At 50.1% G+C, this 14,751-nt stretch overlaps 1 protein-coding gene across 1 annotated transcript in view; it reads right to left on the bottom strand.

Annotated features, from left to right (window-relative positions):
- The window catches only part of PECAM1 (platelet and endothelial cell adhesion molecule 1), a 519,858-nt gene that overhangs the window by 307,292 nt on the left and 197,815 nt on the right, over positions 1-14,751 (bottom strand). Inside the window, exon 7 of the mRNA XM_086930914.1 lies at positions 13,235-13,522. Coding sequence (XP_086787040.1) covers positions 13,235-13,522 — 288 coding nt within the window. The remainder of the gene's footprint in view (positions 1-13,234; positions 13,523-14,751) is intronic.

Below are 14,751 nucleotides of genomic sequence, written 5' to 3'. Positions count from 1 at the left end.
TCAGTCCCTCCCGAAACACTTGGTCCTGCAGTGCCATGGGTCTCAGTTTCCAAGTAAACTGTTGAGGTGTGTGTGTCGGCACTTCCAGCGTGAGTATGATCCGAAAATGTCCTAGGCATGTGGGTCACCTCCGTGGTCCAAGTGCAAACGTCCTGTGTTGCCAGCCAGTAGTCCAGCCTAGACAACGTGAGGTGTGTGGATGAAAAACATGTGCCCTACAGTGTATCTGGGTGCCTCTGTCGCCATATATCCAACATATTCCACTCAGACATCCCTTCCCTCAAGACCCTGGCCGAACGTTTGCCATATCTATCCTGGCCAGAAGACCTGTCTATCGTTGGGTCTAAGAACGGTGATGGATTAAACCCAGATCTTTTGACTGGGTGTGAGTGTTTGATTGATTCAGATGCTCCGTCCATCACCACCCCCTTTTGTACTGCTTTTGGCCGCCATAAGTGTGGCAGGGTATGCTCAGACGTGAGTCCCTTGCTCACTTTGCCACTGGATTCAAGCAAGCCGGGCTGAAGAAGGCTGGAATGCCAGAAACCAGTTTTCGGAAGCTTGTTTACGGTCCAGGAAGACATGGCTTGGCAGTTCGGGCTGGACTGTTCCCATGAGGCACAGGGTCAGACTGATTTGCATATAGCCATGTCTGAACTGGGGTGGCAGAGTGGGCTAAAGAACGGTGATGGATTAAACCAAGATCTTTTGACTGGGTGTGAGTGTTTGATTGATTCAGATGCTCCGTTCATCACCACCCCCTTTTGTACCGTATCGTTGGGTCTAAGCAGGTGTTGAAGTCACCCCCCAGATTATAGTGCCAGGCTGTGTTCTCCTTAGTGTAGACCATAATTTATCATAGAAAACGGGGTCATCCGTGTTTGGGCCAAACACATTTACTATGGTCAAGACCGATCCCCTGAAATTGCCTTGAAGTATAGCAAACCGCCCTTGGTCATCACATACCGGCTTAAGGTGAGTGAAAGGGACAGTACGCTTCACCCATATCAAGACCCCTCTGGCATAGGACGATTAGGAGGATGTCAAACGGTATGAGGCCCATCGTTTCCCGATATTGTGTTCGCGAGCGTCTGTGAGGTGCGTCTGTTGTAAGCAGGCAACATTAATTTTGTGTCTATCTAAATATACTATTATCCTGCGTAATTCCTGCGGGTTATGTAGACCACACATTCCAGGTGAGGAGCTTCAGTGGTCTGCAATCTTTAAAGGGTCCCCCCCATCTTGTGTGGGCGAGTCTAGTATCAGCCCCCCAAGTGTGCAATGTCGAAAAAGGTCTGTTTCAAATGTATCATCTGTTAATCTGCCAGTCAGAGTTTTCTGTACCCCTTATCACCCTACCCACTCCACCACCCCAACCTTAGTGGAGACATCTCCAAAAAAGTACTGCAATATATCCCCCATTCACCTTAGTAAAAAACAAAAAAAATATATATACAATGCAAAAAATTATGCGATTCACACGAGGGGGTCAGAGCTGCCTACTCATTTCCTGCAACCAAGCGTTGCATGAGTCTGAGCCCATCGCGACATGTTTATCCTTATACCTGCACCCAGCGAGCCTTTAACAACTATTAAACATACAAAACAAAACAATGACCTGCGTTACATTGCTAGCAGCAGTCCGCTCATGTGTGTGATCAGCATGCAAAGTACATGAAATGTCTAACAAATGTTCACTTATCTGGGAGCACCGACTGCTGTAATCAGGAGGTCCAGGTACCCACGGCTAACTTTTGCAAAGACAGTCGGCACAGTTTTGACCGCGCCCTACCTCTTTGTGTCCCCGTTTTATTTAAACACCAGCTATTCGACATCAGACATCGCAGGTTGGTCTCCTTGTTCGCTTCTCTGTGATCTTCTCCTCACACTGTATTTTTCTTTTTGCTTCAGGAATTTCTGCACCTCCGAAGCGTCATTGAAGATCTTTGTTTTGCCTTCCACTGTGATCTTGAGCCTCGCGGGGTATAACATTGCATAGGGTATTTTAGCTCTCTTAGTTTCAGTTTTGCGTCCATAAACTTTTTCTGCACCTCTTGCACCACGAGGTAAAGTCTGGGTATAAAGAAAGGGTCATACCTTCGTGGGTAAGCATGCCAAGTTGTCTTGCTTTCCGAAGCGCCGCGTCACGGTCCCTATAGTTTAGTCATTTAGCTATTATGGGCCGCGGTCTGGAGCCCGTGGGCGGGCGTGGGGCCAATGTCATGTGTGCTCTCTCCACAATTAACACTTCTGAGAAAGTGTCCCGTCCAAGCATAGAAATAAGTAGTTTCTCTACATATTGTTCCATTGGGCCCGTGTTTGTGGTCTTGGCAACGCCCATCAGGCAGATATTACTCCTCCTAGACCGTGCCTCCAAATCCTCCGCCTTGGCCGCCATCATCTCTAGCTGTTTTCCCACCCTTGCTTGTTTCGACTCTAGCTGTACCTGAGAGTCTTCGGCCTCGGAGATCTGTCTTTCCGCCATATCTAGGCGCTCCGTGTGCTTATTTAAGCGTTCAGACATCCTGTTGACTCGGTATGTTAGAGTGTCTATCTTCCCATCTATGTTCGCGAGTGATGTCTGTATGGTACGGAACATGGTTTGCACTTCATCATTTGTAGTTTCTCCTGCTTCCAATGGCGGGGTTGTGGGGGGGGCCTGTGTCTCCGCGTCGCCATCCGGTTGTTTTTTGGCCTGGTCAAAAGTTATCTTAGCTTGATTGCGATCCGGTTTCCCCATTATCTTTTCTATGTGGGCCGTAGGATATCAATGAAGGAGAATTTTAATGAAGCCGATGTGGCAGTCTGGGTCTCGTATCGGGGTCGGGCACTGTAGCGGCACCAGTTCGCTAGGAGCACTAACACGAGTAATGGCGGCCCCGCCGCGCACGTGTAGTTTTTTGGTAGAGTCTGCTTCTCTCACCTCGCCCTTGTATGCTCAGAGCGTCTCCCACCGGCGCCTGTGTAATTCTTACGCACCTCCTATAATCAATCTAGGGATGGTCTGCTATCGTGGTGTTCCGGCGGCGCCAATCTCATCCAATGCAGCGATGCCACCTTAACATATAACAGGAGAATTAGCCCCCAATGCGTCCGAGTGCCTGTGACCAGCTACCCACACTCTCTGTAGGCCCTGGGCACCCGCAGCTTGCACCTTTCTTGTCAGCCCACCAGCGGTCATATAGGCCACGGCCTACTGCTCACATGACCAGGGCGTTGCGCTCAGCCTCCACGCAGTCCGCTTCAAAGTCCCCCAGTAGAAGCTCAGTGCAGCCTTAGGACGAGGGGGATGCTCCGCTCCCGTCAGCTACCTCACACGAGTCGGCCCTCCGGTCGGTTGGCCTACCTCACCAGGTCCAGCAGACTGCCACCGTCAACTCCACCGCTAGTCTTCTCCGGGACCGTCGATAGGACAGAGCACTCCAGCCCCCGGGTCTTCCGGCAGCCACCACGGTTCAGTGTCGGCTCTCACAGCTTTCCGGTGCGGTGGGCGGGGCTCCCTCCCCGGCGCGGCCGTCACGCACAGCCCGCGTCTCGGGTCTCCTCTTCACATGAGGCCGAGGCTTTAGGCCCGCGTCCGCGTCAGCGTCACCAGGCCCTCGACCCAGGTGGAACATCAGCATAGAAACGACACAGCCCCCTGGTGGAGCTGCCCTTGGGGGGGGCTCGGACTCGATGGGGTGCAGGTCACCGGGCCCCCACCAAACACGACAACTAGTAAAGTGTTGGGAAGAAGCAGACGAAAGTACAGACTGTGGCACAACGCCATGTCCTCGCTAAGAGGGAAGAAGGATCGGACCCTGAAAGCCATGCTAACTAAAGCTCCACAGGCCAGCGGAGGGGAAGGCAGGGGATCCCCCACTACACAGCTAGAATACGAGGTGGAGGGAGCGGAAGCCCCTGTCACCCGTTCCTTCCTAAAGATGCTATTTAACACGCTCCGGGAGGATTTCCAGACTCTAAAGGGCAAACTCACAAGGGACATGAACGAAATCAGAAAGGACTTTGATGCCGTGTGAGAGCAGGCCCGGGATGACGAAGTAGAGCAGCTCCAGCAGGAGGTGTAACGGCTACGGGCCCAGCAGATTGACCTCCAGGCGTACACTGAAGACCTGGAAAATCGCTCCAGGCAGGACATCCGTGTCAAGGGAATTCCATCGGAGGAAGAAGGCTCAGACATCGTTGGCTACCTGCAGGGTATGTTGCGGAACATACTGGGGGTCCCGCCGGACTTTTACATCAGATTAGACTGTGCACATAGGGTGGGTTTGCAAAGAAAGGCACTAGCACCTCCGCCGGACATCCTGGCTTACCTTCCGGACTTCCCCCTCACGGAACGTATACTGCGGGAGGCTAGGGCGAAGCACCCGATCAAGTGCCAGGATCATCCAGTGGCCCTCAACCAGGACCTAGCTTTAATAACTCTATAAAACGTTGAGAGTTTCGAGTGGAGACGACACACCTTATGGAACAGGGGGTGTCATACTCTTGGGGCCATCCCTTCGGATTGATTTTCAAGTGGCAAGGGAAACTCTATCAAATTAAATCGCTGTAAGAAGCATGCCGAGTGCTGGGCTTGGAACACCCGAGCTTGGAACATCATCGACCAAAGGTCCCCCCGGGAATTTTGGCAGACAGTCCGGGGGAGACGTCCCACAGAACATATGACTAGACCAGACCCCACAACCATGGCTCAGGAATGACAATCGGTTCTTGAGACTTTACTCAAGGACACATCTTTCCAAGATGCCTCCTGAACTGAAAGGGGATAACTAAAGAAGAAAGATACAAGGGGAGCTGGGGTGGGGGGGTGGCGGCAGGTGGGAGCGGGGAGACTGAGCGACTTGGACCACAGTATGCACCTCTAACTTCTTTTTCCCAAGGGCACGCAAGCACGAACGGTGGGCTCTGGACATTAAGGGGTTTTTGGGGATTTTCAGTTGGGGTTAGGGTGGGGGAGGGAAGAAACTGGTATGTTGGTGTCACAGAGGCAGATGCTGCTCCGGATGGGGCAGGCATTAGGGTAGAGGTGGCATACAGTGGAAAAGTTGGCTCACAAGTCAGAGGGAAAGCAGAGTTCACCATAACCTCACACTATGTCATATTCCACAGTGAAAGTGGTTACCTTAAACCTGAAGGGCCTTAACAATCCCATTAAGGGGACCTTTACATCGTTATGGAGGTGACCAAGGACCGGTCAGGTAATAGATTCACTCAGTCGGGGGAGTTGTCTGGAGAGGGGAGGGAATGGGTTCAATCCAGGAGACTGGTAGATTTGTGGCAAGTGGCAGATCTACAGGCCTCCCAGTTCTCCTTTTACTCCGATGCATGGCTGGATCACCTGATTGACACAACAGAAATTAATGCAATGGCAGGGGCGTACACATTATACCAGCGGCACTCTCTGACCACGACGCAGTGACTGTTTCCCTTTGGTTACCCCCAACACGGAGACAACCGGGATGTTGGCGGCTTAAGGAAAACATGCTTTACAAGGAGGCAGTGACACGACAGATACATAAATGCATTAAGGACTACCAAGAAGTGAATGATTCCCCTGCCATCTACTTGCCCACTCTATGGGGAGCCCTGATGGTGGTAGTCCGGGGGGAACTAATAGTCTACGCTGCAGAAAATAAAGAGCTTAGGGAGAAGAGGGAGCATCTCACAGCACAAGTGTTAGAACTGGAGCGGGTTCACAGTCGGAAGGGTTTGGCGGCAGTTGAAAGCGGCACAAGCACAGTTGGCGGGGCTAGATCTCGACAGAGCTGAATACGCAGCAGAACGTCTCCGACACTTCTATTATGTTGGCGGGAATAAGACAGGGTGCATGCTGGCGAGCAAACTCAGAACCCCCACTCAACAGACGAGAAACCAAGCAATTGCGAACGCCAAGGGGTAGGTTGTCACTGAGTACTAAGAAATAGAGAAAACATTTAGGTATTTTTATGCAGATCTGTATCGAATGAAGGCTACTCCAGGGCCACAAGTGAAGGCATACCTGCAGGGTGCAAACACATCGGCGATAGTTAGAGATCGGGGAGACATGATGGATGCCCCGATCCAGAGAGAAAAAGTTATTAGGGCGATATCGCACCTCAAGCTTATGAAATCACCGGGGCCGGATGGATTCTCGGCGGGTTTCTACAAATGTTGCCAGATTTTAGCCCCAATCATGACTTTTTAACACCCTTGCGGGACCGGGGTCGATTCCTCCAGAGATGCTGGTTGCATCAATAGTAGTTCTGCCCAAACTGGGGAAAGATAAACCTCTGTGCAGTTCCTATCGCCCGGTGTCCTTTCTCAGTGTGGACCTCAAGCTGTTCACCAGCATTTTAGCGGCAAAACTAGGACCCTTGATGCCTGGCATAATAGAGCCAGATCAAGCGGGCTTCATTCAAAACAAACAGAGTAGTGACAACACCAAAAGGAACCTCCATTTTGTTGATAAGGCTCACCGCACTCCAATGGACGCCTTACTTTTAACAGTTAATGCCAAAAAGGCGTTTGATCAGGTAGACTGGGATTTCTTGGATCATACTTTGATTCACTTCGGGTTGGGTGACCGATTCAGAGCATAGGTGGCGAGTTATTATAGCTCACCCACTGCTTCTATAAGGGTCAATGGACTATCATCTCGGCCTTTCGCCATCCAACGAGGGACAAGGCAGGGCTGCCCGCTGTCGCCCCTCTTGTTTGCCTTATACATTGATCCACTGGCACAGAAGATAAGGGACAACCCGGACATAGTGGGCGCGCCTTTCGGGGCCTCTATGCAGACGATATTCATCCTTCCCTGGAGTTCCCGGACTGCTCGTTCCCAGGTTTTTTGAGGCAAATGGAGGCCTTTGACCAGGTCTCCGGTATCCGCGTAAACATTGGGAAGTCAACGATTCTCTGCCTGGATGGGAAGAGGACAGAATCGAGGGACGGGGACACTAGCTTCTTGGAAAGTAAGATAAGGAAGTTCATCCCATACTTGGGGATTGAATTGGCCTTGCCTATCCAACAGACGATTACACTAAATTACACTAAACTGGTCCAACAGATCACGAGAGAGCTGCAGAGTTGGAAGCAGCATCAGCTGTGCCTGCTACGTCGTGTTGCTGTTGTCAAAAATGTTGATTCTTCCCAAAGCATTATACTTGTTCTAGACGTTGCCGGTCTGGCCGCCAAAAGGGACACTTAATACGCTGCAGAAGGGGATACTCAATTTTGTCTGGGCGGGGGTGCGGCCACGCATGCGGAGGGAGTTACAGTAACTGAGACCAGAGGAGGGAGGTTTAGGTATACCGGATCTACTGGATTATTTTCGTGCTGCCCAATTCAGATACTTGGTGGAATGCAGTAGAACAGAATCGGAATCAGAGAAGAGATGGCCATTTCAAGATAGGGCACTAGCGAAACTCTCCCTGTGGAAGGTTCTTTATCTGAAAAGGACGGACCGATGGCAGAATCTTCAGGGCTTACCTATACGAACACGGTGCTGCAGGTTTGGGACGGAGTGGCCACTAGCAGAGACCTAACTACTTTCCCCTCCCTGATGACCCCCCCATTTTCACAATTAAAACAGGGTTATACACTCCCAGAGACAGAAAGGTTCCACTATTTACAAATAAAGTCAGTAGAAAACCGACAAAGTATGAGAAATGGTTAGCAACAAAGTTGACCGATAGGAAACTGATCTCAAACTATATGCCATGATAAGTACAACACGTCCCACGCATCCTACTGCTAGCCAGAAATGCTGGGCGATGGAAATAGGAAGGGAGTTTACAACGAAGGAGTGGGGGAAATCTATTACAGGGCCAAACATACAGCATGAAACACGGCCAGCAAAGAAACAGCTTTTAAAATTGCCACATATTGGTATCTGACACATACTGGCCCAAGATATTGGACGGAATAGATCAACAATTTGAGACCCAGATCCCACGGTTCCCAGCCCATGTGGTGCTAGGACTGCCCAACCCCTTAACGTTCCCTCTGAAGTCTTGCAAAGGAAAACAGATGGGTCTAGCTCTGGGGGCATCACTTAAGAACATTTTATCACACTGGGGGACACAAAGAATCCCATCACACACAGGATGGCTTCACAGATTGTGGCATATCTTGGGGATGGAACGGATCCATGCTTCCCTCACAAACACAGCATCCGATTTGGTGGGGCGCTCATTTCTCTTCTGTCCACCGAATTTAACGAGATCACAAGCCCAAAATATCTCCGCCTTCTCCGGCTCACGACAGGGGGGGAGCCGCCCAATCGACCTTGAACCAGGGAGCTCTCTCTACACACCAATTATACAACCCATAATAGTCATCGCGCATACCAGTTTGGGTGTGAGTGGGGAGCTTATTTGAATATTTTTGACTATGTTGAGTACTGTTATTGATTGCTACTATGTCGTAACTATCTTGGAATTTTGAACACCTCACAATTTTAGTGGGGAGCTGGTTAAATGGCACCTTCGCAGATAATAGAAAAGGATGTAATAAAAGCTCTGATACATGGTACACAATATGCACTGCGAGGCGGCTATGATAATTGTATACATGACACTGATTGAAGATTGCTTGCCATAGCGCTATAATTGCAAATCTGTATTGAGTGATTCTTTTTTACTGCTGTATGTTATGCGCAGGCTCAGGCTCATTGTCCAGTGTTCATAGCCTCGATCCTAATCTAGCTTCGCTCGCTTGTACACAGTGAAAAATCGTAGCGCTTTGTTGTGAGAGTGTTTATAGATCCCCCTTTTGTCTGTGTGCCCCTTCCTGCTCCTGATTTGTTATTGCGGCCATCTTGTTGTGATTGTGACCCGGAGCCCCGTCCTCTCAGCCTCGCTCCCGCCTCCCAGCTGACCGTCCCTCCCACAGACTACATAGCCTGACCCCCGCCCTCTGTAGCGCTGTGACCGTCCTGGTGCTTCCAGAAGCGGTCGCTCCCGTGCTCCCTGCTCCTCCGTGGTATCGTTGGCTGCATCCACTACTGTCTCGCTCTGCAATTGTGTCCGCTAGCTGCCACTTGCTATAGCGCTACACTGATTGAAGATTGCTTGCCATAGCGCTATAATTGCAAATCTGTATCAAGTGATTCTTTTTTACTGCTGTATGTTATGCGCAGGCTCAGGCTCATTGTCCAGTGTTCATAGCCTCGATCCTAATCTAGCTTCGCTCGCTTGTACACAGTGAAAAATCGTAGCGCTTTGTTGTGAGAGTGTTTACAGACCCCCCTTTTGTCTGTGTTCCCCTTCCTGCTCCCGATTTGTTATTGCAGCCATCTTGTTGTGATTGTGACCCGGAGCCCCGTCCTCTCAGCCTCGCTCCCGCCTCCCAGCTGACCGTCCCTCCCACAGACTACATAGCCTGACCCCCGCCCTCTGTAGCGCTGTGACCGTCCTGGTGCTTCCAGAAGCGGTCGCTTCCGTGCTCCCTGCTCCTCTGTGGTATCGTTGGCTGCATCCACTACTGTCTCGCTCTGCAATTGTGTCCGCTAGCTGCCACTTGCTATAGCGCTACACTGATTGAAGATTGCTTGCCATAGCGCTATAATTGCAAATCTGTATCGAGTGATTATTTTTTACTGCTGTATGTTATGCGCAGGCTCAGGCTCATTGTCCAGTGTTCATAGCCTCGATCCTAATCTAGCTTCGCTCGCTTGTACACAGTGAAAAATCGTAGCGCTTTGTTGTGAGAGTGTTTATAGATCCCCCTTTTGTCTGTGTGCCCCTTCCTGCTCCCGATTTGTTATTGCGGCCATCTTGTTGTGATTGTGACCCGGAGCCCCGTCCTCTCAGCCTCGCTCCCGCCTCCCAGCTGACCCTCCCTCGCCCCTCCCCTTCCTCTATCCACATATGACAAATGCCTCTGCGCGCAGCGGTAACGAAGGTGCGCCAAAGGTAAGCCCGTCTACGCCCATCCGCGCCTGGACCTCGCCCAGCGCCTATCCCCCTGGTCCTCGCCGCACCCATCCCTCTAGAATCACATATGATGCCACTACCCTCCTTGCCCTTAACCCCGGACGCACTCCACAATGCTGCGAAGCCACTCCAGGACGTACTCACGGCCCATTCGCTTGCCTCTTCTGCAAGTTCAACTGCTTCAGGACCCTCTCCAAATCCACGTCCCCCAAACACAGCTCTGACTCTAACCGCAAAAAGTGCATCCTGCTCAACACCCGCTCGGTCCACAGTCACGCAACAGAACTCTGGGACCTACTCGACACTGCGTCACCTGACATCGCCTTCCTTACTGAAACCTGGATGAACACATCTTCTGCACCCGACATCGCCATAGCCATACCGGACTCTTACAAGATTATCCGAAAAGACAGCACCAATCAGACAGGAGGAGGCATCGCCATCATCCACAGGAACACCATCAAAATCACAACCAGCTCCGACGACAATCTTGCGACCGCCGAACATCTCCACTTTCAGATCCACACCGACCCTAGGACCACACTCAGAGGCACCCTCATCTACAGGCCTCCAGGTACCCGCACTCAATTCAGCAATGACATCGCGGACTTCGTCTGCCCACACGCCCTCGCCTCCGAGAACTACATTCTTCTAGGAGACCTCAACTACCACCTTGAAAACAAACATGACAGCAACACCAACACCCTTCTGGACAACCTGGCCAATCTCGGACTCAAACAACTTGTTGACACCCCCACCCACACAGCCGGACACACGCTCGACCCTATCTTCACCTCCAGCAAGCACATCTCCTTCGACCGCACTACAGCTCTCCACTGGACGGATCACAGCTGTGTTCACTTCAGCTACAAAACCACCCTGACCCACAACCGTCCACAACCTATTCCTCGGAGAAACTGGAACAAAATCGCCACCGACCAACTCCTCACATCACTCAACCAAAACCTCCCCACCCTCACAATGGACCCAAACCAAGCGGCCGCCAATCTCAAGCAATGGATCACCCAGAGTGCTGACGAATTAGCACCCCTGAAAAAGCACCAGATGAAATCAGCCAGCAAAAAGGCTCCCTGGTTCAATGACGAACTTAAAAAATCCAAGAAGCTATGCCGCACCCTGGAGAAGATATGGAGAAAAAACCCAACCTCCGACAACATGGCCTCCCTCAAGACAGCCACCCGCAAACACCACCAACTGATTCGATCCGCCAAGAAATCAGCATTCAAGGATCGTCTCGACAACAACACCCATAACAGCAAGGAACTCTTCAACATCGTCAAAGAATTCACCAACCCCTCCGCAGCTTCTAACGACATCACTCCCTCCCAAGACCTCTGCGACGCGTTATCCTCTTTCTTCTACAACAAAATTGCCGACATCCACAACAGCTTCGAGAATACTCCCAGCGATCAACCCTCCCCACCCCCCTCAAATCCTACTCCGCCAACTAACAACCTCAGCGCCTGGAACCCAATCACCACTGAAGACACCATTCGCCTCATGAACTCAATCCACTCTGGCACGCCTACCGACCCCTGCCACCACCACATCTTCAACAAAGCTGACTCCATCATCGCACCCCATCTCCGTGATGTCATCAACTGCTCGTTCAACTCTGCCACCTTTCCAGAAAGCTGGAAACACGCCGAACTCAGCGCCCTTGTGAAGAAACCCACAGCAGACCCCTCTGAACATAAAAACTACTGACCCATTTCCCTCCTCCCATTCCCGGCCAAAGTCATCGAGAAAGCCGTCAACAGCCAGCTCGCCGCCTTCCTTGAATCCAACAACTCCCTCGATCCCTCTCAATCCGAGTTTCGAGCCAAACACAGCAGCGAAACCGCCCTCATTGCAGCGACCGACGACATCCGATCACTCCTGGACAACGGAGAAACAGTGGCCCTCATCCTACTAGACCTATCCGCCGCTTTCGACACAGTCTGCCACAGCACCCTTATACATCGCCTCAACAACATCGGCATACAAGGAAAAGCCTTGGACTGGATCATCTCATTCCTCGCTGGGAGAACTCAAAGAGTCCGACTTCCCCCCATTCTACTCAGAGGCCACCGAAGTCATCTGCGGCGTACCTCAAGGATCCTCACTCAGTCCCACCCTCTTCAACATCTACATGAGTCCTCTCGCCTCCATCGCGCGTAAACACAACCTCAACATCATCTCTTACGCCGACGACACCCAGTTAATCCTTTCCCTCACCAAAGACCCCAACACCGCCAAAACCAATCTTCATGAAGGCATGAAAGAAGTAGCCGAATGGATGAAACATAGCCGCCTAAAACTCAACTCAGAAAATACGGAGGTGCTCATCCTAGGATCTTCCCCCTCAGCTTGGGACGACTCTTGGTGGCCTTCCGCTCTGGGCACAGCACCCACACCCACAGACCATGCACGTAACCTCGGCTTCATCCTAGACTCCTCACTCTCGATGTCCAGACAAGTCAACGCAGTCTCGTCCTCCTGCTTCAACGTACTTCGCATTCTCAAAAAGATCTTCCGCTGGATCCCCCTTGAAACAAGAAAGACTGTCACCCACGCACTGGTCACGAGTCGACTGGATTATGGTAACACACTATATGCCGGAATCGCAGCAAAATTACAGAAAAAACTCCAGCGCATCCAAAACGCGTCAGCGAGACTCATATTAGACATCCCTCGCCAAGATCACATCACCGGACATCTAAAAGACCTCCACTGGTTTCCCGTCAAAAAAAGAATTACTTTCCGCCTTCTCACCCACGCACACAAAGCCCTCTACAATCTAGGACCCGAATGCCTCAACACTCGACTGTCCTTCTACAAACCCACCCGCCAACTAAGATCGTCCAATCAAGCCCTCGCCGCAGTCCCGCGCATCCGAAAATCCACCATGGGTGGCAGATCCTTCTCATTCCTGGCTGCCAAGACCTGGAACTCACTCCCCACCCACCTCCGCCTTACTCAGAACCACATCTCCTTCAGAAAAGAACTTAAAACCTGGCTATTCGACAAATAATGAACCCCTTTCCCTAGCGCCTAGAGACCCTCTGGGTGAGTAGTGCGCTTTACAAATGCCCGAACTTGAACTTGAACTTGAACGTAAAGATATTGTCAAAACATTGATAATAACGATCATACTGAGGATCTATTTTAAATAGAATTGTATCAACATAATGTTGCAAAATGTGCTATATTCTGTTCATAATATTAGTGTTTACAGTCATTAACAAAAGATTCCCAATAAAAAGATTTTTGTTTAAAAAAGAGCCATACTTTGGTTGTCATCAGTAAGATCTTACCTATTGCAGAGATGTTTAGTGCAAGGCTCTTTATCCATTGTGCCTTGTTCTTGTTTTTAGCCTCGCACCTGTATTCTCTAGAGTGGTGTGAGGTAGTTGCAGAAACTTGAAACACTGCAGTAGCATTGTCCGTCACATTAATCCTTCCCAGGTTGTCATTTCCGCGGAAAAGAGCGTATTGGATGGGTGGAGTTCCTCTCTTCGACTTGCATGCCAATCTAAAAGCCTGTCCGACCACCACGTCTGATCCTGGGCTGTCAAGTGTGAGATCCGGTTTGGAAACTGCGGCTAAAATAAGGGGAGAGTAAGTTACTGAAACATGTCAATGCTACAAGCAAAAAAATATATATTGCAAGACAATCAACTAGATTCTATTTTTATTTTGTGTAGAGCTTGAGAGGGGCAGCTGATCTCTCTAAATCTTTAAAAGGAGTCTAGCTCTTGGTGCAGTAGGTGTATGTGGGACTCCAGGAGGATTCAAACATGGTGGAGCAGAGGTGGCACACTGAGAGAAGAATTCAAGTTTCTCATTGGTGCCACTTTCTAACTTCTAAAGTAGTGAACAAAGTAATAAAAAATGTTGTCTAGTTATAAGGTTCCCAATTACCTGCTGGAAAAATTCTGAGAAGGTCCAGGAGCACCATATTTAAGTACAGATTTGGTAGATCATTATATGACCAAATATTCCAGTGGTGAACATACATTAGCCCTGGGAGAATGTAACGTCCCCCCGCCAACGGGGCAGTTTACTTTTTTGCACCAAGAAGCAGAAAGAGCAATCCTGGACCAGAAGGTCAACCAAGCACTGGCGTCCCAGGCTGTGTACCAGACAACATGCTTTGCTTCAACTACACGGGTTGGTCCGTGGCCCTGACCAAGATATTGAAAGTGGTCCTGAGAACAAACAACGTCCAACGCTCCTAGCGATCTGCCATCATAGCTCCATTACACAGAAAAGGAAATAAACTACTACCATGTAACTACAGTCCAATATTGGTCTTGTATTGTAGCAGTAGGGCGTGTTTGAACATGCTACAGGCCTAGGTGAACAATAGCATTGTCCTCATAGATATAAAAGTGGGGTTTCGCAAGGACATTAGTACCATCGACCAAGCCATACTTTTTTATGGTATGTGTTAAAATACACAAAAACGGTCAAGTGCCCATTCTATCTGTCCTTCATAGACCTTAAATCAGATTTCAACTTGGTAAATAGATCAAAATTATGAGAAACGCTTAAAGAACAAGGAGTTGAACAATATCTCTTACAAGCTATTAAAATATTCCACAGAGGCATGCATGCCTGCGTTCGGTAGCGAGGTAGAGGAGAATGCACCCCCTATTTTGACATCCGCTCGGGTGTGTCAGGGATACTTCCTTGCCCCATTACTCTTCTCCCTCTTGCTGAACAACTCGGAATAATTCTTACTCAAGAGGCACACAGATGTATTAAAACTGGGCAGTACATAAATAGCCATCCTCCTGTTTGCAGACGATACAGTAACACTATCCTGCAC

This window comes from Lissotriton vulgaris, chromosome 7 (assembly GCF_964263255.1).
Source record: "Lissotriton vulgaris chromosome 7, aLisVul1.2, whole genome shotgun sequence".
Lineage (NCBI taxonomy): Eukaryota > Metazoa > Chordata > Amphibia > Caudata > Salamandridae > Lissotriton > Lissotriton vulgaris.
This window is presented reverse-complemented; position numbering and strand designations above follow the sequence as displayed.